The sequence below is a fragment of the Macaca nemestrina genome, chromosome 7 (genome assembly GCF_043159975.1).
Source record: "Macaca nemestrina isolate mMacNem1 chromosome 7, mMacNem.hap1, whole genome shotgun sequence".
NCBI lineage: Eukaryota > Metazoa > Chordata > Mammalia > Primates > Cercopithecidae > Macaca > Macaca nemestrina.
Window position 1 is genome coordinate 161,107,297 of NC_092131.1, and position 27,488 is coordinate 161,134,784.

General features: G+C 50.8%; 1 protein-coding gene and 1 long non-coding RNA gene across 2 annotated transcripts; both read right to left on the bottom strand.

Annotated features, from left to right (window-relative positions):
• Positions 1-8,481: 8,481 nt before the first annotated feature.
• LOC105492051 (uncharacterized) lies at positions 8,482-16,982 on the bottom strand. The gene is made up of 3 exons (XR_011606140.1): positions 14,322-16,982; positions 13,900-13,967; positions 8,482-13,341 (listed from the first exon to the last, which is right to left on the bottom strand). It is a non-coding gene; the product is annotated as an uncharacterized lncRNA (long non-coding RNA).
• Positions 16,983-19,979: 2,997 nt separating this feature from the next.
• LOC105492056 (ChaC glutathione specific gamma-glutamylcyclotransferase 1) lies at positions 19,980-23,087 on the bottom strand. The gene is made up of 3 exons (XM_011758915.3): positions 22,710-23,087; positions 22,265-22,300; positions 19,980-21,112 (listed from the first exon to the last, which is right to left on the bottom strand). The coding sequence occupies exons 1-3, from the start codon at positions 23,064-23,066 to the stop codon at positions 20,711-20,713; spliced, it is 795 nt and encodes a 264-aa protein (XP_011757217.2). The 5' UTR covers positions 23,067-23,087; the 3' UTR covers positions 19,980-20,710.
• Between the last annotated feature and the right edge of the window lie 4,401 nt (positions 23,088-27,488).

A 27,488-nucleotide genomic window follows, 5' to 3' on the forward strand; every position in this document is an offset into this window, starting at 1 on the left:
CTTTCTTGCTTCAGGTCCTGGGACTTAGCTGGCTTCCCTTTCCTCTTCAAAACTGCCACCACCCACTCTTTCACTCCAGTTTCCCCCCCAACCCCCACCCCGCTGGCAAGCTGCTGGGGGATGGACTCCTGGTTCTCTCCTAGCTGCTGCCAGAAATGAGCATCTTGCTTTTTTTTTTTTTTTTTAAATTAAGGATTTTCTTGCTCATCAAAACAAGGACACCAGGCAAAAACAATACTGTACATGGAGAATTGCAAAGCTTAAGAAATACTTCACAGTCCTCACAGAGTCCCTGCCTACAGTTCCTGGCACCTTCGGTGAGAAACAAGGATTCCTGAGGGAGAGGTTCCCTGACTCTTGCCTCCTTCCTAGAGAGCTGAGTTCTTTCTTCCAGAAAGGCAGATGGAGTGTGCGTCTGTGAGTGCCCGCAAGGCCTCTGCCTCTGCTCTCCTGCCACTTGGGTTTTCATTGTTCACATAAATCTCAAAAATGAGTATGTGGCCCAAGGGTTGGGGAGACCCCTCTGGGTCTGACTTGGCAGCAGCCTCAGGGGAAGAAGGAAGGGAGCACAGAGGTTCAGAGTTGCAGGAGGGGGCAGTTTTCTAAGCTTGCCCAGCTGATGCCCCCCTAAAGCAGCTCTGGGAGATAATGCCCAGCCTCAGCTCAGAATGTTCCACCCTCCTACCACCACCAGCGTATCACCACAAACCCCACCCTGAACCAGAGGCCCGCCCCGCAAGCTGTTCCTGGCTGCCAGAGAAGAAAGGAGCTCCCCTCCCATTTCCCAGGTGAGAGGTCCCGGAAGACCTATGCAGCTCCATCGCTGCACCCTTGAAGAGATGGTGCCAGTTACCTGGGGATGTCTGAGCAGAGTGGTAGGGAGGGTTCAAGTCCAATGGATTGGCAGTGCAGCTCAGCTTCAGCAGTCTTAGTTTGCCTTCAGCCCAATGGAATTGGGAAGAGCAGCATAAGCTCACCTAGAATTTTTCTGAATAGCCAAGTCTTTCAGAGGGCTCACATTTTAACCCGGTATTTTAAGCACCAGAATTGGCTTGGTTAGAACTCTCTTTAAAGGATACTGTGTCGCTGCATGGTTAAACAGAACATAGGGAACATACCTTAACTTTTCCTAAGGGCTTGGGTTCATGTGGGCATCTGGTGCCTTCAGGCCCACTGGGATGTACTACTGTTTCCCCCGGATTAAATCATACTAAGAGCTACATGGCCACAAATCTTTGTGTGTGTGTGTGTGTGTGTGTGTGTGTGTGTGTGTGTGTGAGAGAGAGAGAGAGAGAGAGAGAGAGAGAGAGAGAGAGAGAGAGAGACAGGATTTTGCTCTGTCACTCAGGCTGGAGTGCAGTGGTGCAATGACAGCTCAGGCTCAAGCGATCCTCCCTGATCAGCCTCTACCATAGTGCTGGGATTCTAGCCACAGTTCTTTTTTTTTTTTTTTTTTTTTTTTTTTTTTTTTTGAGACGGAGTCTCGCTCTGTCACCCAGGCTGGAGTGCAGTGGCCGGATCTCTGCTCACTGCAAGCTCCGCCTCCCGGGTTTACGCCATTCTCCTGCCTCAGCCTCCCGAGTAGCTGGGACTACAGGCGCTCGCCACCTCGCCCGGCTAGTTTTTTGTACTTTTTAGTAGAGACGGGGTTTCACCATGTTAGCCAGGATGGTCTCGATCTCCTGACCTTGTGATCCGCCCGTCTCGGCCTCCCAAAGTGCTGGGATTACAGGCTTGAGCCACCGCGCCCGGCCTAGCCACAGTTCTTAAGTCCTGAGCAGTACCTGTGCCAGCTGCCTCAGTGTTTTTGTGCTTATATGATGAGGTAGCTTCTACCCTTAAAAAATAAAAAAATCTTTTTTTCTTTTTTCCCCCCAAACACTGCAGACTTTAACACCCCTTCTTCTAATGTACCTTTTCTAAATTGTTGGGGGCTTGGAAATCATTTAACCTAACTCAGAACTTCTGAGCTAACAAAAAGAACTTCAAAGGAGGATCATAGAGTGTCCTAGGAATGAAGTAACTGAGCTTCAGCGCGTGCTTTCCATGGATGCCTGTGGCCCTCTGCTGGGTCGCAGTGCCGCAGTTCTGGATAAGTAACGTGTTCTAGATAGGGGTGTTCCGGTTTGAACCAGTTCAATAAAGTTTGTTGATTTTATTTTACTCCTTTTTTTCATTCTTAAAAAAAAAGTATAGATCACCTTGCACAACGAGGAAAAGTTCTGCCAAGGGGTCTAGGCAGTAGACTGGTGCATGCGCTCCCTCTTGGACGCCATCTGCAGGCAGTGTACGTCAGTGGCGTCCATCACAGGATTTTAGTGGGAGCTGTGAAAATGAAATGGGCAAGCCCAAAAGCCAGTGTTGTTGCACTTCATCTCCACTACCCATGCCTCATCTTTACTGGGCTAGGCTGGTCGTCCCTAGGGAGTAATTGCAGTGTCTGTCCACTGGTTGGGCCATAAACCCTCTGACCAGTCAATCTCATTGTTCATATCGGTTAAGGTAACACACGATGCCGTAACAGACCCCAAAATGCAATAGCTTAAATAAGATATAAATTCTTACTTCTCACACAGAAGAGTTTGAATTTGGATTTGCTCTACACGATCATTGACTGTCCCAGATTCTTTCCATCTTGTTTCTCTGCTATTTCCATGCTTTTGTCCTCATTGGCATGGTCATTGCTGGTTTATAGAAATGTCCTATGGGGCCAGACACAGTGGCTCACACCTGTAATCCCAGCACTTTGGGAGGCCAAGGCGGGCAGATCACTTGAGTTCAGGAGTTTGAGTCCAGCCTGGCCAACATGGTGAAACCCCGTCTCTACTAAAAATACAAAAACTTAGCTGGATATGGTGGCAGGCGCCTGTAATCCCAGCTACTAGGAGGCTGAGGCAGGAGCATCGCTTAAATGCAGAAGGTGGAGGTTGCAGTGAGCCAAGATTGTGCCACTGCACTCTAGCCTGGGTGACACAGCGAGACTCCATCTCAAAAAAAAAAAGAAAAGAAAAGAAAAAGAAATGTTCTATGGGAGGGGAAGACTGGGGAGGGGATTCACCTACTGTACTGTCTTAAGACTTAGACTCTTAAGTGGCTCACACACTATCAGAGAGAACTTTAGACCTAAGGACCTATCTAACTCCAAAGGAGGCTGCCATGTAATTACAGAAGAAAAGAACAGATTTGGATGGACAGCCGAGAGTTCGGACACAACGCTCCAATGGAAAGTGGGCAAAAACACTTACTAAGGATTTATTTTTTAAAACACTTTCTTTGTGCCAAGCACTGTACATAAATAGAAAATATACACACATGCAAATGGGTAATAGCCATGGGAAATGATCAGCCATATTAGGGCTCTACAGAGAGACAACCAATAGGATATAGATATATGAGAGGGGATATATTGGGGGAATAGGCTCACATGGAAAGTCCCATGACAGGCGGTCTGCAAATTGGAGAACCAGGGAAGCTGGCAGCGTGGTTCATCCAAGTCTGAACGCCTTAGTAACAGGGAAGCCAGTGCTGTAACTGTCAGTCTGAACCTGAAGACCTGAAAACCTAGGGAGCCTCTGGTGCAAGTCCCAGAGTCCAAATCCCAGAGAACCCGGAGCCCTGATGTCCAGGAGCCGGAGAAGAAGGGTGTCCCCACTTTAGAAGAGAGGGAGTTTGCCTTTCCTCTGCCTTTGTGTTCTACGTGGGCCCCATACCATAATCCAGTCAAGGTGACACCTAAAATTAACCATCACGTCAACCTCATTGATAAATGCAAAATAAAACGAGAATCCTAGCATGTCCTGTCATATTGGGTGAAATTTGTTTCCACATAACAATTGCCAGAGTTGGCTAAGCTATAATAAATGAAACATTGTAGTTTAAGCTTCAAAACTCATGTGTGTGCCCTCTGCATATGTGGCATGAAGCATGGCTCCAGCCTGGGGGACCCCCTCTGCCTTGGAAGAGGTGGTCCTAGGGCTGTCCCTTTATTTCCAGTGACACCTGCCCCTGGTGGGCCTCATCCAACATCCAGACCTCAAAGTTGACCTCAAGGAGAATGATCTGGACAAAATGCTGTTCCACCATAACCGCAACTTCATCACCAATGAACCCCTCAAGGATTGGCATGGTGGGAGCTGAGGGCCAGGAGCAATGAGGACCTGGCTGGCTGGACCACACCTGCAGAGATCAATGAGTGAGGCCCAGCCTGGACAAGCATCTGCAAGCAAGTTACAGAGATGGCTATGGAAAATGTTCCAAAACTATCAATAAACATTTTATATCCATGTACTAAAACACAGGACTACATTTTCTTCCTATTATTTTTATAGAAAGTGGTATTGCAATATCGTTATCGCTCAAAACGGCAAAGAATGTGTAGCTCTTCAGAAAAAGACAATAACGGCCGGGCGCGGTGGCTCATGCCTGTAATCCCGGCACTTTGGGAGGCCGAGACGGGTGGATCACGAGATCAGGAGATTGAGACCATCCCGGCTAACATGGTGAAACCCTATCTCTACTAAAAATACAAAAAAATTAGCCAGGCACGGTGGCAGCGCCTGTAGTCCCAGCTACTCGGGAGGCTGAGGCAGGAGAATGGTGTGAACCCGGGAGGCGGAGCTTGCAGTGAGCTGAGATCATGGTACTGCACTCCAGCCTGGGGGACACACCCAGACTCTGTCTCAAAAAAAACAAAAACAAAAAAAACAATAACAAGTGATGAGGATACAGAGAAATTAGAGTCATTCATTGTTGGCAGGGACATAAAACAGTGCATGTACTTTGGAAACAGTTTGGCAACTCAAAAAGTTAAATGTATTGTTACTAAGATTTTATCTACTTGGCTGGGTCACACAGTATGCAGATATTTAGTCAAACATTCTGGGTGTGTCTGTAAGCATGTTCTTGGACGAGATTAACATTTACAACTGTAGGCCAAGTAAGTGAATTGCTCTCCCTAATGTGGGCAGGCCTCATCCCATCAGTTGAAGACCTGAATAGAACAAAAAGGCTGCCCTTCCCCTAGTGAGAGAGAACTGCTCCTACCTGACTGAGACGTTGGCTTCTTCCTGCCTTCGGACTTGCACTGAAACATTGGCTCTTTCTGGATTTCAAGTCTCCTGGCGTCTGGACTAGAACTGCACCATCAGCTCTCCTGGATCTCCAGCTTGCTCGTTATAAGAAGTCTCTACTTCATGTCTACATCCTATTGGTTTTGTTTCTCTGGAGAACTTTTATTAAGAGGGTTTGTCATGTGACCCAGGAATTCCATTCCTAGGTACATACCCAAGAGAAATAGATATGAAAAAACATCCACACATAAACTCGTACACAGGCCGGGCGCGGTGGCTCACACCTGTAATCCCAGCACTTTGGGAGGCCGAGGCAGGCGGATCATCTGAGGTCAGGAGTTTGAGACCAGCCTGGTCAACATGGTAAAATCCCATCTGTACTAAAAATACAAAGATTAGCCGGGCATGGTGGTGGATGCCTATAATCCCAACTACTCGGGAGGCCGAGGCAGGAGAATCACTTGAACCCAGGAGGCAGAGATTGCAGTGAGCTGAGATCGCGCCACTGCACTCCAACCTGGGCGACAGAGCGAGACTCCGTCTCAAAAAAAAAAAAAAAAAAAAAAACAAAGAAAAAGAAAGAAACCTGTACACAAATGTTCACAGCAGCATTATTCACAATAGTTAAAAAAAATAGAAACAACTGAATATCCATTAACTGATGAATGGATAAAATGTGATATGTCCATACAATGCAATAGTATTTAGCAATAGAAAGGAATGAACTTGATATATGCTATGATGTGAATGAAGCTTGAAAACAATTTCTGCCAGATCTCAGAAAAAATAGTAATAATAAGTGAAAGAATTCAGGCATAAACGACCACAATTGTATGATTATGAAATGTCCAGAACAGGAAAATACATAGAAACAGAAAATATATTCGTGGTTACCTAGGGATGAGGGGACTGAGTGGTATCAGCAAAGGGGAATAGGGTTTATTTTTGGTCTGATGAAACAAAATGTCCTAAAATTGATAGTAATCAAAGCTGCATAGTTCTGTGAATATACAGTAAAAGCCATTGAATTGTACACTTTAATGGCTAAATTGTATGGTAGGGTAATTGCATTTCAATAAAGTTGCTAAGGAAAAGAAAATGCAGCCAGAAATGTAGTGAAAAAATAGGTTGAACAACGTGGAATTGCTCTCTCACCATACGACTATTTTTACTTACAAATAACACATTTTCAAATGTTTCAACCTATTGATAATTAAAACCAATGATGTTATTTTATGATTTTTGAGGCATCTTTTTTTTTTTTTTTTTTTTTTTTTTTTTTTTGAGACAGGGTCTCGCTCTGTCACCCAGGCTGTAGTGCAATGGTATGATCAGGGCTCACTGCAGCCTCGACTTTCAGGGTTCAAGTGATCCTCCTACCTCAGCCCCCCAAGCCGCTGGGACTGCAGGTGTGCACCACTATGCCCGGCTAATTTTTTTTTTTAACTTTGGTAGAGACAGAGTCTCACTGTGTTGCTCAGGCTGGTCTCAACTCCGGAGCTCAAGCAGTCATCCCACCTCGCCCTCCCAAAGTGCTGAGATTACAGGCGTGAGCAACCATGCCTGGCCAAGGTATCCTTAAATTTTCTGTTATTCTAAATATTCACTTTTGTACTTAATTGTTTATTCTTTTTCTTAAAAAGGGCTTCCCCAAGTTGCATGAGTTTTAGGCCTCAAACACCCAGATCCCAGGGTGGGAATGTGAAGAGACAGAACCTTTTATAGAACAATTTGACAATGTGTATTAAGAATTTTCAGGCTGGCCGGGCACAGTGGCTCACGCCTGTAATCCCAGCACTTTGGGCAGCTGAGGCGGGCGGATCACAAGGTCAGGAGATGGAGACCATCCTGGTTAATACGGTGAAACCCCGTCTCTACTAAAAATACAAAACATTAGCCAGGCGAGGTGGCAGGCACCTGTAGTCCCAGCTACTCGGGAGGCTGAGGCAGGAGAATTGCTTGAACCCGGGAGACGGAGTTTGCAGCGAACTGAGATCCCGCCATTGCACTCCAGCCTGGGAAACAAGAGCGAAACTCCATCTCAAAAAAAAAATAATAATAATAATAATAATAATTTTTAAAACATCCATGCTGTTGATCCAGCCATTCTATTTTCAGGGATCCCTACACAAGGGTGCCAGAGGGCAGGGCTTCTCAACTTCAATGTGAGAACTGCCTCCTGGAAGTCTTATGAAAATGCAGACTGATCTGCTAGGTCTGGGAGTCATGTCCAGTAAGTTCCCAGGTGATGCGGAGGCTGCTGGTCTACAGGCCCTCTCTGAGTAGCCAGAGGATGTTCTTTGGTTATGTCCTCAGCATTTCCCCCCATTCCCCTACATCGTGCAACAGCCACCCTCACATGTCTTGCCACAGTTGCCCGCTCAAGGACGGACTGGGAACCCAGACCCAAGACACTCAGGGTTATAGATTCCCTCCCTCATCCCTAGCCTTTCATCAGGTGGCCCAGTCAGCGCAAAACAGGCCACTCCCATGGTCACGAACAGAAAAGTTTCTCACCCAAGGGCTGCAGAGGAGCCAGCCTGAGGGCACCACTGCCAACAGAGAAGGGCAAACCCTGAAGAACTCCAGGGAAATGGAGCAGGATCCCTGACTGAGCCTTGCCCAAAGCTTCTTTCCTCTTCACTGCTGAGTTTCGCCACTGACTCCTGTTTGCTTCCTGCTTGTTTGAACTAGGTTTTCTGTTACATCCAACTTGGACGAAAAGTCCATGGCAGCGTAATTGAACCTAGCAAAAACTTGAGACAACCCGAATGCCTCACAACACAGGACTGGCCAAATACATGTTTGCATATCTATATGATAGAATGATTAGGTGGCCAGTAAAAATCATATTCTCAAGAATATTTGATATCATGGGAAAATGCTCAGAATATACTCTTAGGAGAAAAGTAGGACACAAAGAGGGAACACTAGAAGGAAGTCAGCTTTCCTGGATGGTGGAATTATGAATGATTTCTAAATTCTTTTTTTTATTGTCATTTTATTTCTGCATTTCTAGCATATCCTACTTCTCATATTCCTTTCTATTTCCAGTACATATGAACAGTCTATTCCACGACACCTTTTATCTCATTTTTAAATTTCTCCAAGCATAATGGATACCTCTTATTGTGATCCAATCTACAGCTCAAGTGTTGTCTTTTATTTTGAGACAGGGGTGTCACCCTGTCACCCAGGCTGAAGTGCAGTGACATGATCACAACTCACGGTAACCTTGACCTCCCGAGGCTCAAGAGATCCTCCTACCTTAGCCTCTTGAGTAGCTGGAACTACAAGGGTGCACCATCATACCTGGCTAATTAAAAAACTTTTTTTTTGTAGAGATAGGATCTCACTATGTTGCCCAGGCTGATCTTGAACTTGTGGGTTCAAGCGATCCTCCTGCCTCAGCCTCTCAAAATGCTGGAACTACAGGTGTGAGCCACTGTGCCTGGCCCAGCTCAAGTGTTCTTTTAAAACCCTGTCACTGAGCCAGGCACAGTGGCTCATCCCTGTAATCCCAGCTACTTTGGGGGCTGAGGTGGGAGCATTGCTTGAGGCCAGGAGTTCAGGACCAGCCTGGACAACAATAGCAGATCCCGCATGTAAACAAACAAAAAACACTTCTGTCCCTGTTCTGCTTCCAAGTCCTTAGTGGTTTCCTGCTGGGCTCAACAAAGGCTGCAGAGCTAATGGGGTCCTCAGGCCTTGCAACTTTAGCCTGCAACACCGCTGTCTAGCTCACATCATTTTTTTTTTCCTTTTTTCTCTTGGAATGTGTCAGGCTCTCTGCTCCCTCCGGGATGTGATGTACATGGTTCGATTTTTAAATTCTTTTCTTTTCTTTTTTTTTGAGAGAGAGGATTTCACTCTCAAGTGATCCTCTCACCTCAGACACCTAAGTAACTGGGACCACAGATGTATGCCACCATGCCCAGCTGATTTTAATTTATTTAGAGACGGGGTTTTGCCATGTTGCCCAAGCTGGTCTTGAACTCCTGGACTCAAGTCATCCTCCTACCTCTGCCTCCCAAAGTACACGAATTATAGGCGTGAGCCACCAAGCCTGATTTTTAAATTCTTTATAACATTCTGTATTTTCCAAATTTGCTACTTGATCATGTGCTATTTTATAATCAGTGCTATTAGGAGAAAGTTTATATTTGTATGGGAAATTAAGAATAAACTCAAAAACAAGAAATGAATCAAAACTTTCTTTTTAAAAAAGAATTTTTTTTTGTAGAGCTAAGGTCTCACTATATTGCCCAAACTGGTCTCAAACTCACAGGCTCAAGTGATCCTCCTACCTTGGCCTCCCAAAGTGCTGGGATTACAGGAGCAAGACACCATGCCCAGTCCCAATGAAAACTTTCTCACAGTGTGTCTCCCTATTTCATTTCAGTCCATGTGATAAAATAACATGGCCAGGCGCGGGCTCATGCCTGTAACCCCAGCACTTTGGGAGGCCAAGGTGGGCTGATCACCTGAGGTCAGGAGTTCGAGACCAGCCTGCCCAAAATGGCGAAATCCAGTCTCTACTAAAAATACAAAAAATTAGCCGGGCGTGGCATCAAGCGCCTGTAATCCCAGGTACTCAGGAGGCTCAGGCAGGAGAATAGCTTGAACCCAGGAGGCAGAGATTGCAATGAGCTGAGATCATGCCACTGCACTCCAGCCTGGGCCAGAGAGCAAGACTCCATCTCAAAAAATAATATAAAACTAAACATAAAAATAACATGGTAACACCCGCTGCCCCTGAATGTTTGCAAGGAGACTTTGGAGAAGCTGTACTTCAGACTAAGGAACAACTCCAAAGGCTGCAATTTCAGGTGCCGTGGGGAAATATTTTAAGGCAGGTATGTCTTTGTTACGCCTCGGATGCTGAGCTTTGATAATCACTTGCACCGGTTTGTAAGGCGGACGTTTTGGTTTATCTGGGCATAAGGCCAGCTTTTCTCTCAGTAGAGAAGGGAGCCTCTCTTCACCGCCCATCACCCACATGAGTACTCTCTACCTCTGCGTGTTATTTCTGGCCCCTCTCTTTTTGTGCATAAAAGCGTTTTCTTTGTCAGATCTGTATTTTATTTTATTTTTTTACTTATCTGCTTATGAATACATAATAAACTTGCACAGTTCAAAATTAAAAGCATACAAAAGGGCATAAAAAGAAAAAGTCTCCCCCATCTCATCCCCTAGAGCCCAGTTCTCCTCCTGGGAGGCAAACTCCGTTGACAGTTTCTTGCGATTCCTTCCAGACATATTTATATGCTTTTTAAAAAACAGGATTATACTCACGTTATGTATCTAATTTTGTATGCTTTTTGTACCACTTAACACTAGAGTAATAACATTAATAGAGAGTTATGTAAAGAGACTAAAATGTTTCTTTTTTTTTTTTTTTTTTTGAGACGGAGTCTCGCTCTGCCGCCCAGGCTGGAGTGCAGTGGCCGGATCTCAGCTCACTGCAAGCTCCGCCTCCCGGGTTCACGCCATTCTCCTGCCTCAGCCTCCGGAGTAGCTGGGACTACAGGCGCCCGCCACCTCGCCCGGCTAGTTTTTTGTATTTTTAGTAGAGACGGGGTTTCACCATGTTAGCCAGGATGGTCTCGATCTCCTGACCTTGTGATCTGCCCGTCTCGGCCTCCCAAAGTGCTGGGATTACAGGCTTGAGCCACCGCGCCCGGCCTAAAATGTTTCTTAACATTAGCAGACACTCTTCATAAACATTCATAATGACTGCAAATATGCCGTCCAAGGGAGATTAGCTATTTTATTGTTTACTGCTGGACAAATAGAGTTTTCCCCCTTAAATCCTCCGATTCTGTCCAAGATGAAACTATCTACATGAGTTCAACTAGAGACTGCAGTTTATTTCAGACCCGGATCAGCCATTTGCTCCCTGGGGACGCAAGGCTCTGGGGTCAGGAGGAGGCCCAGCGCCAAGCCAGAAGGATGAGCGGGTGGTCCCTGGTCTACGTGGCCTGCAGGGGCTGGCTGTGTGGTCCAGGCCGGTAGAGGAGATATATTTAACTGGGTCAGATGCTGCTGACTGTGTCATGGCCCAGGAGGATTGTGCTGTTGGTAAACAAACCAGAATGTCCTGGCTGCAGCCAGCCCTCCTTCCTCCGCCCTCTCCTCAGCTGGCTGACCTGGCAGGGGGTGTGAAAAGCAGAGGAGAGCATGTCCAGAGAGAGAGGGCTCAGATGCAGGGGCCCCTGCAAGGCGCCTCGCCCAGGCAGGATTGGGAAGTGGCCTTGCCTCACTGCCCTTAGTTGTTTTTTTCCCTATTTCCCTCCTGCCTCTACCAACGCAGCACAGCCTGGGCGGCCCAGGAGGCATTTCTGCTCCCTGCCTCCTGCCACGCTTCCCTCTCTCCCTCCAGCCCAGTCAATCTTATTTGCCCTGCTAAGTAAGTGGAGTTCATTCATTCGTGTATTCATTCCATTCAACTCATTTAGCCATTTATTTATTGAGCAAAATTCTTTCAAGGACCTAAGATAAGCCAGGCTTCGAGCTGGCCACCAAGAATACAACAGGAGGCCGGGCGCAGTGGCTCACACCTGTAATACAACAGGAGGCCGGGCGCAGTGGCCCACACCTATAATACAACAGGAGGCCAGGCGTAGTAGCTCATGCCTGTAATACAATAGGAGGCCAGGTGTAGTAGCTTACGCCTGTAATACAACAGGAGGCCAGGTGCAATGGCTCACGCCTGTAATGCAACAGGAGGCCAGGTGTAGTAGCTTACGCCTGTAATACAACAGGAGGCCAGGTGCAATGGCTCACGCCTGTAATACAACAGGAGGCCAGGTGCAATGGCTCACGCCTGTAATACAACAGGAGGCCAGGTGCGGTAGCTCACGCCTGTAATACAACAGGAGGCCAGGTGCAATGGCTTACGCCTGTAATACAACAGGAGGCCAGGTGCAATGGCTCACACCTGTCATCCCAGCACTTTGGGAGACTGAGGCGGGCGGATCACCTGAGTCCAGGAGTTTGAGATCAGCGTGGCCAACGTGGTGAAACCCCGTCTCTACTACAAATACAAAAAGTAGCTGGGCATGGTGGCAGGCACCTGTAATCCCAGCTACTTGGGAGGCTGAGGCAGGAGAATCGCTTGAACCCAGGAGGCGGAGTTTGCAGTGAGCCGAGGTTGTGTCACTGCACTTCAGCCTGCCTGGGCAACAGAGAGAGACTCCGTCTCAAAAAAACAAAACAAAATAAAACAAAACAAAAAACCAAAACCAAACCAAAACAAAACAGGAACATGCCAGCTCCTGCCTTCCTGGAGCTTAGCTCTAGTGAGATGAGAGATCATCAAATAACTAATTAGGTATTGGTGAAAAATAATGCTATCAAGAGCAATAACAACCAGGCTGGGTGGGTGGCTCCTGCCTATAAACCCAGTATTTTGGAAGGCCAAGATGGGAGGATCATTTGAGCCCAGGGTTTTGAGGCTAGCCTAGGCAACATAGGGAGACCCTGTTGCTAAGTAAATAATAATTAATTAATTAGTTAAATAGAAAAGAAAAAATAACCACAATAATAGTCAGCAGTCACATAGTGCCTTAAAGTGTATGGAGCGTTTTCACCCGAAAGCATATCTAATCCCAAGAATCTGAGAGGTAGCTAATAGTTGTCAGTCCCGCTCTACAGGTGAGAAAATTGCAGCTTTGGGAGATTAAGTAACCTGGCCAAGGACTTACATCTGGTAAATGGAGCCCCAGCTCTTGAACCCAGTTCCTCTGACTCCAAGCCCACGTCCTTCGTGCAAAAGAGGAGATATTGGAACTGGATGGAACAAGTTTCCGGTCCAGCTCTTCATTTTGCATTTGAGGAGACAGAAGTCCAGAGAGAGTAAAAGTGCCTTGACTAAAACACACTGCTGAAAACAGAGACTGGAACCTCCAGACTCCCAGCCCAGGACTCTTTCTTTGCATCTAAACAGCAGTCCAGTGCCCTGACCCAGTGGCAAGCCCTGGTGCACGTGGAGGTGCGGGGTGGCCATGGGAGGTCAGCCGCCTCCCTCGGCTGCATCCCCAGCCAGCCCGCCCCACTCTGCATAGTTCCTCTTCTGAGGTAACAGTCCAGAGCACCCCTGTGAGGTCCCCTCATCACTGCCTGCCTCTTGCTGGGTGACAGGGCTTTCAGCCAACCAACACGACCTAAGTACCTCCTATGTGCAGGCTCTGCTGGGATACATGACCTTGGTCCCTGCCCTCTTGGGCTCACAGAATGAAGAAGAATTGACGAGGACATGGTGCAATAGAAGCTGCAAGAGAAACAGTACGAGTGGCAGAGATGCATGGCAGGGCCCCAAAGCCAGACCTAGGTGGTCAAGGGTAGGGAAGGTTCAGGGAAGGCTTCCTAGAGGAGGTGACATCTCAGCTGAGCCCTGGAGCCTGAGTGACAAATTAGCTAGGGTAGAGCTGGTAGGGATGAGATTTTTAGGATGAGGAAATGGAGAAGGGTACAAGCCCCAAGGTGAGAAGGTCCTTGTCTATGGCAGGGATGTCCCAGGTTTCTGCCCCACCAGCCCCCACCTGTCAGTGCACATCACACTGTACGGCTGCAGGTGGCCTGGGAGAAGGAACCGGGTCTCCCTCTGGAAACCCCATAGGCACGGGCCTGCTCCTATGGAAGGCATCCCATGTGAGCAGCTTGTCATCAGCTTTCACCACCCATGGACTCCCCGTCCCTCCTGCCAGAGCCCCTCCCCTTCTCCTGCCACCCTCTTTGCCTGGCACAGGACATGACTGGGCCCCATGAGGGGCTGTGCCTGGCTGGACATGACTGGCTGGGGGAAGCCACAGGTGGGTACGTTACTCACCCGAGTCCCCTTCCTACCCCGGTTACCAACACCGTTAGGCTGTGCCCAGGAAAAGCCAAGCTCCTTTCCTGTCGGGACAGGAGAGAGATGGTGGGTGTGGGGACACCACTCCATGAAAGACGCAAATGCCCCTCTAGCTTAGCACCCCAGGTGGGGGAACTAGCAAGAGGCAGCCCCTTCCCCTGGTATGCATTTGGGGCCCTGGCCTCTCACAGACAGATCAAGGAAGAAAGAAACGAACCCAGCCAAGATGGAGGTGGGGGCCAGCAGCGTGGTCTGTGCTGCCGCAATCAGGTACCCGCCAGGGCCGCCATGCCTGGCTGGTCTGCCCTTGCCCATGTGGCTTCCAGCCCCACATTCCTGCACCTTGCACATAATCCTTCAGATTGAATAATAGCCTGGGGAGGCAGGCTGGCACTTACCCTTGAATATGATTAAGGTTTTTATCGGGTCTTTCCCTCCAAGGTGACACGTGACGTTGCATTCAGGGAGTCATTGCCCATAGGAAACACATTTCCCACAGGTCCTCTGAGCTCCTCCTGGGGCCCTGGAACTGTGCTCTATGCTGAGGTAAACCGTTCCTGCCCTCGGGGGTGTTCAAGTTGGTGAGGACAGACCTGCAAGTAGATCAAGCCAATAATACGGGCTGGGCACAGAACAGATCTGGGCAGAAGCGGCAGGGGCGGCGCTGTGGAGGGTACCAGGTGGCTGGGAGGCGGCAGCGTGAAGCCAGGGCAGGTGCTGAGGGGTGAGAGAGGGTGGGCAAGGTGGTTAGAAGGACGTCTCAGTCGGGACAGCAGCAGGAGCAAAGGCTGAGTGGCCACAGGTAGCATGAGGCAGGAGGGGTCGCAGGTGGCTGGGGTCTGGGGAGAGCAGGACCCAGGTTGTCCGTGTGGAGGGGACCTGGCCAGACCTGCATTTTAAATTATGTAGAAAATGAATATACAGGGCACAGAACAGGATGGTAGATGCATTTGGAAAGAGTGGGGTGACAGTGGTGGAAGTAGGGCAGGTACTGTAAATTCTATGGGCAGGTGAGATGGGCAGAACTTTTGAGGGTTGAGGAGGGAGCCCGGACCCAGGTTCCTGGCTCAGCTGGGAGGTGTCAGGGCTGGGGTGGGCTTGTGGGCATGGGCACCCCAGGGCTGAAGCTTCCTGGGGAGCGGATGGTCCGGGCAGAGGCCTGGCGAGGGGCAGGAGCCAGGATGGAGCCAAAATGGGGACAGCAGTGCCAGGCGGAGGAACAGAGGCACAGGGGGTGAGAGCCAGGAGTGCATAGCGCAGTCCCAGGCAGGGAGGAGAGGCAGGAAGGCTCAGCTAGGGCTGGGGGGTGGGGCAGGGGTACAGAAAATTGAGTTCCCTGGGGTAAAGATGGTGCCACCAGGAAAGGCTGAGGACCTGGTTGAACCTTCAGGGTGTGTCGAGCTCTCCTCATGCCCAAAGAAATGCCTGGGGCAAGGGTGAGGCCAGGGCAAGCTGAGGAGGAAGGACAGGGCTGCAGGGGACTCTCCACAGGCAGCAAGAGGAAGGATAGAGGACAGCGGTCCTCCCTGGCCGCCACCCCAGGCTTTGTGCCCTGAGCGGGGCCCCAGTCACTGGGCTGGCGGTGAAGGGTAGAGGACAGGCTCCTGCAGGCTTTGGCCAAGCCTGTCTGACAGCCACCAGCTCCATTAATAAAGTGACCCTGCTGTGTCCCCGTTCTCTACAGCCACCATGTAATTTAGTGTCCAAACTGGGACACTTTTGAGAGTCAAAGTCATAATTACTGCAGAACAACAGAATAAACTAGGGCTGACCTGGCCATGCCGGGATCCACGGTCGCCCTACCCTCACGGAGCGGCGGGGCCCTCTGCTCACACTCCGGCCATCTGGGACACGCCCTGTGATCACTGCCTCCCCTCTCCTGGCCTTGGCCCTGGAGCATCCGACACCTCTTCAGATCCAGGCCTGGGGAACGGGGGAGTCTCACCCATTTGTGGTCCTTCTTCCCACACCTTCTGCTTCTCCAACTAACATTTCCCTCTTCAAGGGCATGACAGCCCTCAGAGGAATGCGGTCCTTCCTGTAGCCCAGTGGGGGACAACCTGGAGAGACCCCCACCAGCCCTAGAAAGGTACACGAAGGCCACATCCTCCTGCACAGTCCCTGTTCCCTGCTGATGAGAGACCCCACCCTCTTGGCAAAATCCTGGGATCCCCAATCTCCTCCCTCCTGCTTGCTTCAATTTCCAGCGGGCTGCCAGGAGGCAGATCCACCACCGTCCCAGCTCCTGCCTTTCCTCCAGGCCTCGCCAGCACCTGCCTAGAACATCTCAGCAGCCTCCCGCCACGTCTTGTGCACGGCAACCCATCTTTCTCTGGCTACAAGCACAAGCCTCCGGGCCTGAACGACACACGAGTCTACCTTAAAGCAGACAAAACAAAGAAAAATAACAAAACAAACAAGAGACCCTTCGGTGGGAAGGAAAACGTGAAAAAAACACAAACATCACCACAGAAGTCAACTTCTCTACAAGAGAATGTCCTCTACATTTGTCCTCTAACACTTCCTCTACCATCCGACCCCAGAGCAGCTTCCTGCCTCCTCCCCAGTGCCCCAGAGCATCAGCCACTCAGCGTGGCCCTTTCTCCTTTGCTGGAATGCCCCTTCTACCTGCTGGATTTCTACTGCTTCTCTGAGGCCCCCAGAGCCAGCCAGCCTTGCCCATCCCTGAGCTCCCGTTACCCTTCCCAGGCCAGGTGCGAGAGTGGTTGTGTTTGTCTGCTGCCCACAGCAGTGGGAGGCCAATGGGCCTGGACTGTTGTAGGCTCAATAAAAAGCAATGAATGGGCTGATCCTTCCCAGCGACTCCTGGCTCTCCAGGAGGATGTCCTAGAGGCACGGATGGGATGATTCTGTAGCCCCTGCTAACTCTGACATTCCCTAATGCTGCGGCCTAAGGTTGGGCACCCAAACATCACCCTGCTCAAGTCTCTCCCAACTAAAGAGGAAAAGAAACAATCAGAAAACTTTTTTTTTTTTAGATGGAGTCTTGCTCTGTTGCCCAGGCTGGAGTGCAGTGGCACGATCTTGGCTCACTGCAACCTCCGCCTCCCAGGTTCAAGTGATTCCCCTGCCTCAGCCTCCCAAGTAGCTGGTACTACAGGTGCCCACCACCACCCCTGGCTTACTTTTGTATTTTTCAGTAGAGACGGGGTTTCACCATGTTGTTCAGGCTGATCTTGAACTCCTGACCTCAAGTGATCTGCCTGCCTTTGGCCTCCCAAAGTGCTGGGATTACAGGCGTGAGCCACCACACTACTACAGTAAATGTTAATAACTATATCCCACATAAACAAAAGCTCTTGGGGTCCTCTACAATTTTTCATTTGTGAAGGGGTCCTGAGAGCCCTGCACCTACCGTTTCCTCAGTTATCCCTGTTTCTCTCTCTTCTTAGCAACCATGTTTCCTGAAAGCTGCTTCCCCTCCCACTGGCTCCTCGGCCCTGCCCTGTGGCTTCCCATACTGTTCCTGAAATTGCTCTCACTGAAGCCACAAGGGACCCCCCTGGCATTTCATCCAGTGGACACTCTTCCGTCCTCCTTTCCCTTGACATCTTGGCAGCGTGACCACGTCGTGCGCCTCCGAGAGACACCTTCCACCCTGGCTCTCCGCACACTGCCTTTTCCTGGTTCTCCGCCTACCTCTCCAGCACCTGTTCCTAACACCTCTTCTTGCTTTGCTCAGACCACCGGGGCTGGGGTCCTCAGGGCCTGGCCCGGCCCTGTTCTCTCCTCCCCTTACCAGAGGTTTAAGCCTCGTCTCCACATGTGTGGTTCCCAAGTCTCTAACTCCAGCCCAGCTTTCTCTCCTGACTCCCACACCAATATATCCAGCTGCCCTGAACATCCCCGTGGAAGGCCCTCCTCCCCGCACACGCACCCCTAACTTAAACGCAAGGCTATTTCCTCCAACCCTTTCCAGATCTGCCACCGCCCCAGGAGCCCCAGCCCTACTGTCCCTACCCTCCCTTCACTCTGCTTATCGAACCAGCCACCAAATGCTGTCAACCTCACCCCTAAACGATTCTGCAGTCCCTCCCCTGTCCATTCGCATTGGCATGCCTCGGCTTGGGCACCCTTCACCTCCCTCTGGCCTCTCTCCTCCAATGTGACTTCAGCCAGTGTTCTCTCTTAAGCACATCTCTGCCCTGCTCAGAATCCACCAGAGGCCCCCACTGGCCCAGGAGGAATGCGACCCCGCAGCATGGCACAGCACAGATCACCAGGCCGGCAGTCCTGCCACCTGTCTGGCCCGTGTCTCCTGTCCGAGCCACTCTGTTCCTGCTGGTCTGAGCTTGCCTCCCCTCAGGCACGTGCTGTTTCCTTACTCTCTGTTCCTGAGAGGCCCCTTCTCAGGTTCCCTCTCCAAGGAAGCCAAGGCAGCCTGCCCTGACCGCCCTGCTCACATCAGAAGCCCTTTCTGGGTGCGCAAGGCCCTCTTCTCCTCCTGTTCCACGCTGAATGGTCACCATCAGTTTCTAGACTCCAAGTTCCTTCAGGAGGAGTTCTTTACCGCTGTATCCCCAGAGCCTGGAATGGTGCGTGGTACACAGCGGGAGCTTAAGGAAATACTTGCTGATTGAACGGCTTGATGGATGCAAGCCCCCTACGTGCAGCTGGCAAGCAGCCCTCCCCACCATCAACTCCCAGGGTAGAGCAGGGCTCTGCTCTGGCTGGCTGGCAAGAGGCCCAGGAAGCGCAGGAGGCAGCTGTCCAGGGCTCCCTGCCACCTGCTGCCTCCTCCTTTTGTGTTGCCCTCACCAGGCTCCCAGAAGAACCTGGCTGGACTCCACACTCTTCCTATCAATGGCCAAGACACAACGCCGCCAAGACAGGAGCACACGGCCCAGGCATGGCACCTCCCCAGTCACAACGGCTGCCCAATTTGATCGGAGTTGACCCTGCCAGGGACACCAAGACCAATCCAGGACACCGGCCGCAAGAACAGCAGCTACACATACTACCCAGCCTGCCCCATACATCATCCCACAGCATCATCCCCTCACAGAGACTGAACTCATGCCAAGAGGGCTGAAGGCTTTTCCCGAGGTGACTGGGCAATGAGGAGGAGGCTGGGTTGGACTCTCAAGGCACTTTTTTTTTTTTAATTTCCTTTGTATTTTTTATAGAGATGGGGTCTCACTATGTTGTCCAGGCTGGTCTCGAATTCCTGGGCTCAAGTGATTCTCCCACCTTGGCCTCCCAAAGTGCTGGGATTACAGGCATGAGCCACCATGCCCAGCCCTTGACCTCAAGCTATTCTACTGCTAAAGCCTGTCATTTTGGCTCTGCCCCATTCTGCAAGTCCAGCGGTTGAGTAGCACTAAGAGGCCACTCCTGATGAGAAGCTCAGGACCAGGCTGAGATCCCGGAGCTGTGATCTGTCCCCAAGAGCTAGACAAGAACATCTGGGGACAGGCAGAGGGCAAACTTGGGGCCCACAGTCCAGTGTGGGTGAGCCGGGGCAGGGGATGGCAATGCGGAAAGCACAGGCAACGCCACATCCCGGAGGCAACAGTGAGCACTCAGACTCTGAGAGCAAAAGAGACACCAGGTCCTCCAGGCTACAGGCACCTGCCGTCAGCCTTGCCTCAGAAGTTGTCATCACCCTACCCTAACCTACAGGCTCCTTTGGCAGGACCCCAGGGTTCTGGCCCAGCTGTTAGGAAGAGGCAGCCGCTGGCCCTGCAGCTGGAGGAAGAGCTGGTCTGAGCTCCAAGCCTGCCAGGCTCCTTGGGGCAGCTGGGCAGGATGAGACAGAGTCCAGGTCGGTGGCAAGGACACTGCTCACAGCGCTGCCAAGTAGAGCATGAGCTGAATTCTGCACAACTCAGGGGGCACTATTTGCATGTGTAAGGCATGAACTGTACCCGTGAGAGTGATGTCACCTGCTAATTCTGCCTGCCCAGCTGCCCCTCCCTGGGAGAGAGGGAAGAAGAGGAAGAGGGAGCCCTTTCCCTTCTTAGGAGCCTTCCAGGGCATCACCACCTCGCTTGCCCCAAACCCCCACCTGAGAAAGAACCACATTCCAGCCCAGCACAGATAAAGAGATAGTTTTATGGATAACAATATGGGACAGACTGGGAAGCTGTCAGGGCCAGTAGTAATGAGCTTCCCAGGAATAGACCAACACACAGGCAGGAGTGGCCCAGACAAGTAGATAGACAGACAGAGGGACAAGGAAACCACCAAATGAGTAAGAGGCCCAGGCCAGGCTCAGCAGCTGTGTCCAGGCATCAGCTCCAGCTCTACCCTGGGGAACCAGTGGAGGAGAAGGGCTGGCCGGGGCCTCAGTCCTTGCAGAGCTCCTTCTCTTCATGCCCTACTATCCCTCGTCCAGCCTGCTGGGATCCTTGGCAGGTGGAATTCCCAGGGCTATGGATGGCTGGGCTGAGTGAGCAGAGGATCGAGCCTCTTGGAGACTCCCTGGGGAGGTGGAGGCCTGGGTGGTGTGGGGTTAGCAGCAGCACTTGGGGGAATCTGGTCAAGTTCCAGGATGAGGCCACTGCTCAGCAGGGCCCCCTGTGTCCAGGGCAGGTCCTCCGCCTGCCCACCACACCAACATGGTGCAATAAATAAAGTTTCAAGTAGTAAGTTTAAAGCAGGAGAGCTGGAGGCTGGCAGACTGGCAGGGGCTGAGAAAGAGAAGCCTCCAGCCACCCACCATGTCTGCTCAGTGGGCTCAAGCGGTCGCAAGTCTGTCTTGTGCACTGGAGTGGGGGTCTGGCCTTGATGTCCACATGGGCACTCCCCGCAGGGGCTCAGCCCCTCACACCAGTGCCAGAGCCTGCTCAGTGGGGCAGAAGCAGGGCAACATGGTGCCCACAGCGTCCACGATGGCTGCCAGGTGCTCATCCTGCGCCTGAGGCCCACAGAGCTGCATGAAGTCTGCCAGACGCAGCAAGTATTCAAGGTTGTGGCCGGAAAAGCCCCGGCAGGCCAGGATCTGCGTGGCGATGGCCTCTTCAGGCGCAGGGCCCAGGTAGCCAGGGTTCTGTGGGGTGGCCACATAGGCCAATGCCTTCAGTGGCTGGTCAGGAGCATCTTGGGGATAGAAGGTGACCTCCTTGGTATCGTAGCCACCAAGCACTGCCTCTCGCACATTTAGGTACTTCAGGGCTTCGCTTACCTGCTCCCCTTGCACTTGATATGCCACGCCCCAAGTGCAGCCCTGGGAAGAAATAAGGACACCCAAGGTCAGTTATGACAGCTCCTTGCTGTTCCCTCTCCTATGCTAGCATGCCACCCCCACCCAGGACTATGCTCTATAAGGGAGGCTGTGGTAGGCTGATGAGCCATCTGGGGGCAGTCCTCAAGCCATTGTTCCCTCTTTCTTAAGAACAGCTGAAAGGTCTCAAGCCATTGTTCCCTCCTTCTTAAGAACAGTTGAAAGGCCAGGTGCGGTGGCTCATGTTTATAATCCCAACACTTTGGGAGGCCAAGGCAGGTGGATCACTTCAGGTCAGGTGGTCGAGACCAGCCTGGCCAACATGGTGAAACCCCATCTCTACTAAAAATACAAAAATTAGCCAGGCATGGTGGTGCACACCTGTAATCCCAGCTACTTGGGAGGGTGAGGCAGTAGAATCATTTGAACCCGGGAGGTGGAGGTTGCAGTGACTTCAGCCTGGGTGACAAGAGCAAGACTCTGTCTTTAAAAAAAAAAAAAAAAGAAAGAAAGAAATAGTTGAGGCCAGATGCAGTAGCTCACGCCTGTAATCCCAGCACTTTGGGAGGCTGAGGTGGGCAGATCACTTGAGGTCAGGAGTTCCAGACCAGTCTGGCCAATATGGTGAAACTCTGTCTCTACTAAAAATACAAAAACTAGCTGAGTGTGGTGGTGCATGCCTGTAATCCCGGCTACTCAGGAGGCTAAAGTGGGAGAATCGTTTGAACCTGGAAGGCAGAGGTTGCAGTGAGCCAAGATCGCATCACTGCACTCCAGCCTGGGCAACAGAGCGAGACTCTGTCTCAAAAACAGACAAACAAAACAAAACAACAACAACAAAAAACAGTTGGCAAAGTGGTCTAGTACCAGGGAAGACAGGATTCCTCCTCAAAGTGTGGTCCAGGATGCGGTGGCATCGCCTGTAAGCTTGTTAGGAATGCTGTGTCCCAGGACCCACTGTCATGCTACTGAACTAAGATCTGCATTCTAACAAGATCCTCACGTGATTCGATGAGAAGCACTGAGCTAGAACACGTTTCTACTCTGCCAGAGAAGCATCACACAGAGCTAGCCTGCAGCCAAGAGCCTATGAGCTCTATCTGCCGGTCCCCCTTCACCCTGGGCCAGGGTCCCCTTCATGATTCAGGCACTTACCTCATGATCTTCAAGGAGCGTCACCACACGGCCAGGCTAGGGAGGGAAGAAAGATTTTGAAACAGACAAGTTAGAAATCAGCTCTGCCATCAGCAAGGAAACCTTTATCAATCTCGCTGGCCTGCGCCTCAGAGTGCCCTGCTCTGCACGCTCAGAGTCCCATTCATGCAGGGGAAGGTGGGGGAGTGATGCACGGATGTAGGAGAAACAGTAAGACAGATGTCAGTGGTCCCAACTGGTGATCAATACAGGGATCCACAGGTTCACAGACTCCAGCCATCACAGTGATGCACTGGACACATACATTTAAATAAGCCACAAACCCCAGACACAGGTTTACACATTTCTTTCTATTAGCCCAGAAAACCCCGGACATTCCAGGGCACTGGCGCCCAGTATCCCGCCCCCAACCCCCTCACTCCCCTGGGCACGGATGGATGCTCACCATCTTGTCGCTGCCCCGATGGAAGGTGTCTCCCTGCCAGAAACGGCGGCTGTAACCGCGCACGAAGCCCACACGGCTGTCGCTGTAGGCGAAATCGGGCCTCCACACCAGGGAGCCGTACCCGAAAATCCACAGAGCTTGAGGGTCGCCGTCGTTTCGGGGGAACTGAGCGGACGGTGTAGGGGACTGCGAGGCGGGCGGGGTGTTTGAGGCTGCAGACTCCTGCTTCATGGTGCCGGGCACAGGGATAGGCCCAGGCGGCCTCCGGGGCTGGTCTCCGGCGTGGGCACGGAAAGACCGACGGACGCACACACCTGGCCTGGCACCGCTCGGTTGCTCCAGCTGAGCGCCCCCCATGGAGGCGCCCTTTAAACCCTCTTGCCGGGAGACCACGCCCACCACGGCCAGCTGCCGCGGTGATTGGGGCGGGGCAAATCCCCTTTTGGCCAATCAACTTCGGATTGTGCTTCTCACTTAACCCCGCCCCGGGCCCAGCGCGCCCGCTGATTGGTTCGGCTCCACCTCTGTGGCAAACCTGGCAGGAGTGATGCAACGGCAGGGGAGGTTTCTCTAGCGCCGGCATGCAGCAAGGGCGCCTCGGATTGCGTCAGGCGGCGGGCAGGGGGAACCCACCGGGCACAGGGCGGGCACCGGGAGTCTCCCCAGCCGCCCCCTCATGGCCTGGGCCCCTTGGAGGTACGGCGAGCGAGTCCCAGGCGGTGTCTGACCAGCCTTGCCGCTCGTCCACCTGGCCGAGTCCCTGCCAATCTAGGTGGCACAGACTCAGTCCCAAGTCGAGTCCAGGGCACGTCCAGAAGGAGCGCTCTGGGCGTCGTAAAATTCCGTCTCTGGGGCCCCTCCTGAGATCATGCACTGCGGGAAAGCTGTCGGAGGCACCGTCCGCATTCCACTCAGGTGCCTCACGCCGTTGGCCAGTGTGAGCAAACGGAGAAATTGGGTCGCGGGGGGCGGCAGGGGGTTCTGCAGAGACTGCGGGACTGAGTTAGGTAGGCCAGGCGCCTGAAACTTACAGACCTCACATGAGGGCTACGACCAGGTGTGGGACCCCTGACCAGGTGTGGGACCCCTTGAGCCCGGGTAGGCTCGAGGAAGAGCCTGTTAGAGCGCTTGGATGGGCCGGCAGTCACTTGGGCTATAAAGGGTATAAAGATGCAAAAGCCAGGCTAGTCTTGCCCCCAAGGCGATGGGTTTAGTTCTTCCTGGACGTGAGATTTTGCAGCAATGATTAATCCTTAGGCACAAGGTCCCAGGAGCAGCGGGCAAGGAGGGCCCAGTGAGGTCCTCACAAGGCTATGGCCAGCTACTGATCTTCGCCCTTGGCTTCTAGCCTCCCAGCCGAGTCCACAGGCCTACTGGGGTTGACCCCCTAAACAGCAGCAAGGGACTGCCCTCTGGGGATGTCGCTGACTGTAAAAGGAAAACAGAGACAGCTGAAGGCCTTCTCTCCGAACTGACCAGGAGATGGCTGGCAGGGGAAATGTGCAACATGGCTTCTCATTCGATTCTAATTCAATATTTAAACTAAACGTGATCTGCACACTTCACATATTCATTCCCAAGGTGTCGCAGACGTAAGAGGGAAAGTTGCACAGCAGTGTGTATAGTACGAAGCTATTTCTTTAAAACAAAAAGTATTCGTGTAAGAAATAATCTGGAAGAATATATCTAAACTGTTAGCAGAGGCTGGCACCAGAGGAGGACTTTCAGTATCAAACTTAAACATTAATGAAAAAGTCTGGATTTTTTTTTTCCTTTGAGATGGAGTCTCACTCTGTTGCCCAGGCTGGAATGCAGTGGCCCAATCTCAGCTCACTGCAAGCTCTGCCTCTCCGGTTCACACCATTCTCCTGCCTCAGCCTCCCGAGTAGCTAGGACTACAGGGGTCCACCAACATGCCCAGCTAAGTTTTTGTATTTTTAGTAGAGATGGGGTTTCACTGTGTTACCCAGGATGGTCTCGATCTCCTGACCTCGTGATCTGATTACAGGTGTGAGCCACCGCGCCCTGCCAAAAGTCTGGATTTTTACAAGGAGCATGAATTACTTTTCCAACCAGGAAAAAAAAAAAAAAAAAAAAAAAAAATATATATATATATATATATATATATATATATAGAGAGAGAGAGAGAGAGAGAGAGAGAGGCACATGGTCCTTTCTGGTTATTCCTTTTTTTTCACTTTCTCTCCATTCCCCACATTCACTCTCCCTCTTCTCTTCTATCCTGTCCACTTTAGTTCATGTGAGCACCTCCTTTGTTGGTAGCTTCTTAGAAGAATGTCCTCTTCTCCATTCACCAGCTATGGGTTGTAGGCCGGGAAGTGGGAAACTGATATCCACACATTGTTGAAGTATCTTTCACAAACAACCCTTTGAGAAAGCAGCTTGGTGATACAAATCAAGAATCATAAAATATCCCTGCCCTTTGACCCAATACTCCTTCAGGAAATTATTCAAAATATGGGAAAAGACATATGCCTGAATATTTTCAATGCATTGTTACTTTTTTTTTTTTGAGGCAGAGTCTCCCTCTGTTGCCCAGGCTGGAGTGCAGTGGCACAATCTCAGCTCACTGCAACCTCCGCTTCCCAGGTTCAAGCGATTCTCTTGCCTCAGCCTCCTGAGTACCTGGAACTACAGGCACCTGCCACCACGCCCGGGTAATTTTTGTATTTTTAGTAGACACGGGGTTTCGCCATATTGGCCAGGCTGATCTCAAACTCCTGGCTGTGATCTGCCCACCTCGGCCTGCCAAAGTGCTGGGATTACAGACGTGAGCCACCACTCCCGGCCATTACTTATTATAGCAAAAACAAGAAAAAAACTACTTAAATATCCAAAATTAGCTAAATGTTTAAGGAAATTATGTCAATTTACCATTCATATGACGGAAAAATGTACATGCGCACACACACACACACACAAACAACCTAAATACCCAGCAATAATTAGTTGCATAAATATGATATAGTCCATTGAATTTGTGCAGACATTAGAAACAATTATGTATGTCGGGCCGGGTGCAGTGGCTCACGCCTGTAATCTTAACACTGTGGGAGGCCAAGGTGGGCAGAATGCCTGAGCTCAGGAGTTCGAGACCAGCCTGGGCAACACGGTGAAACCCCGTCCCTACTAAAAATACAAAAAAAATTAGCCGGGCACGGTGGCGGGTGCCTGAAATCCCAGTTACTCGGGAGGCTGAGGCAGGAGAATTGCTTCAACCCAGGAGGCGGAGGTTGCAGTGAGCCAAGATTGCACCATTGCAGTCCAGCCTGGGCAACAGAGCAAGACTTCGTCTCAGGAAAAAAACAAACAATGTAGTAAAAATGTGTATGAGTGCATATTAAGGCAAAAATGCAAAATATAAATTTTCATATGTACTATTGTTAAAAACAGTAACAATAAAGATAGGGAGGCAGCAAATACCAGTGTGTTGGGATTGTGAGCAGTTCTCTCCTTTGTTTTCCAAGTTTTATGGAAAGTAATGTTTAAATAATAATAAGTTAATTTTTGCTGGGCGTGGTGGTTCACACCTATAATCCCAGCACTTTGGGAGGCCAAGCAGGAAGATCGCTTGAGCTCAGGAGTTTGAGACCAACCTGGAAAACATAATGAAACCTCATCTCTACAAAAAATTTTTAAAAATTAGCCCGGCTTAGCGACATGCACCTGTGGTCCCAGCTGCTCAGGAGGCTGAGGCAGGAGGGCTGCTTGAGCCCAGGAGGTCAAGGCTGCAGTGAGCTGTGATTGTGCCACTGCTCTCCAACCTGGGCAACAGAGCAAGATCCTGTCTATAAAAAAAAAAAAAGTTACTTTTATAGAGTCATTAGTGGTTTTCTGGTGGGGGAGGGATAGATAGCATACCTGAAACATTTAGGGAACAGTCTCATGATGCCCGTTCTCAGACCTCCTCCCACCCTGACCAAAGTCCCAGTGTTTCATAACTCATTTGGCAATGTCTTCAATAACCTGATCTTGCTCCTGGCAGAGTCAGACATTCCCTCTTCTATGTTCCCACAACACTTTACGCCACTGCAGTTTACTGATCTGCCCCTTCCAACTTGTGCTTACAACAGAAACACTCATTTATTACGTGCATACCATGTGCCAGGCAATTGCTAAACGCCTTTACATCATCCATTCTAATTACACGTTTCTTCACTACTTTGTGAGGTAAATATCATTTCACAGATGAGCATGCAGGAAAGCTAGGTAAGCCCTGTTGGTGACGTACCAGAAAGTAGTGGAGCCTGGGTCTGAAGGCAGCTGGGCCAGCTCCAGAGCCTCCTGGCTGGGAATCATTTGTGTCCTGCCTGTCACTCACCTGAGCGCTTCCCGAGACCATGGTTCATCGCTGAAGGCCCAAGAGAACCAACACAAGTCAGGCACGCGGAAGATTCTCCACAAATATAGGTAGAATAAGTGAGGCTGTTGCTTGGAAAAGGCCAGGGCTATATCCCATGTCCCACATAACACAAGTTCAACCTCGACCCTCAAAACAGGAATCTCCACAGAAGTTGGCCCAGGGGATCTGCAACACCTTCCTGGGAACATGTCTTGGCTGTCCCCATTCCTTGCTTATTCTTGCCAACAACATCTGTGTCTTTTCCTCCCCGCGGGACACTCCCAGGCAGCAAACCACTCGCTTAGCTGGTTCCTCTCTGTAACTTCAACAGCACACCCTTCCCGTCTTTCCTTCTAACGCCCCCCAGGAGGGGGCTGCTGATGTCATGCCCACAGAGGTGCCAGCTCATGAGAGGC

Bases quoted from the DNA above. Each gene is read 5' to 3' on its own strand.
- LOC105492056 (XM_011758915.3), bottom strand. From the start codon at position 23,066: ATGGGGGGCGCTCAGCTGGAGCAACCGAGCGGTGCCAGGCCAGGTGTG. The intron at 22,301-22,709 runs GTGAGCATCCAT...TTCCCTCCCTAG, and splicing joins ATCGGGGCAGCGACAAGATG to CCTGGCCGTGTGGTGACGCT. The intron at 21,113-22,264 runs GTAAGTGCCTGA...ATTTCTTCCCAG, and splicing joins CGCTCCTTGAAGATCATGAG to GGCTGCACTTGGGGCGTGGC.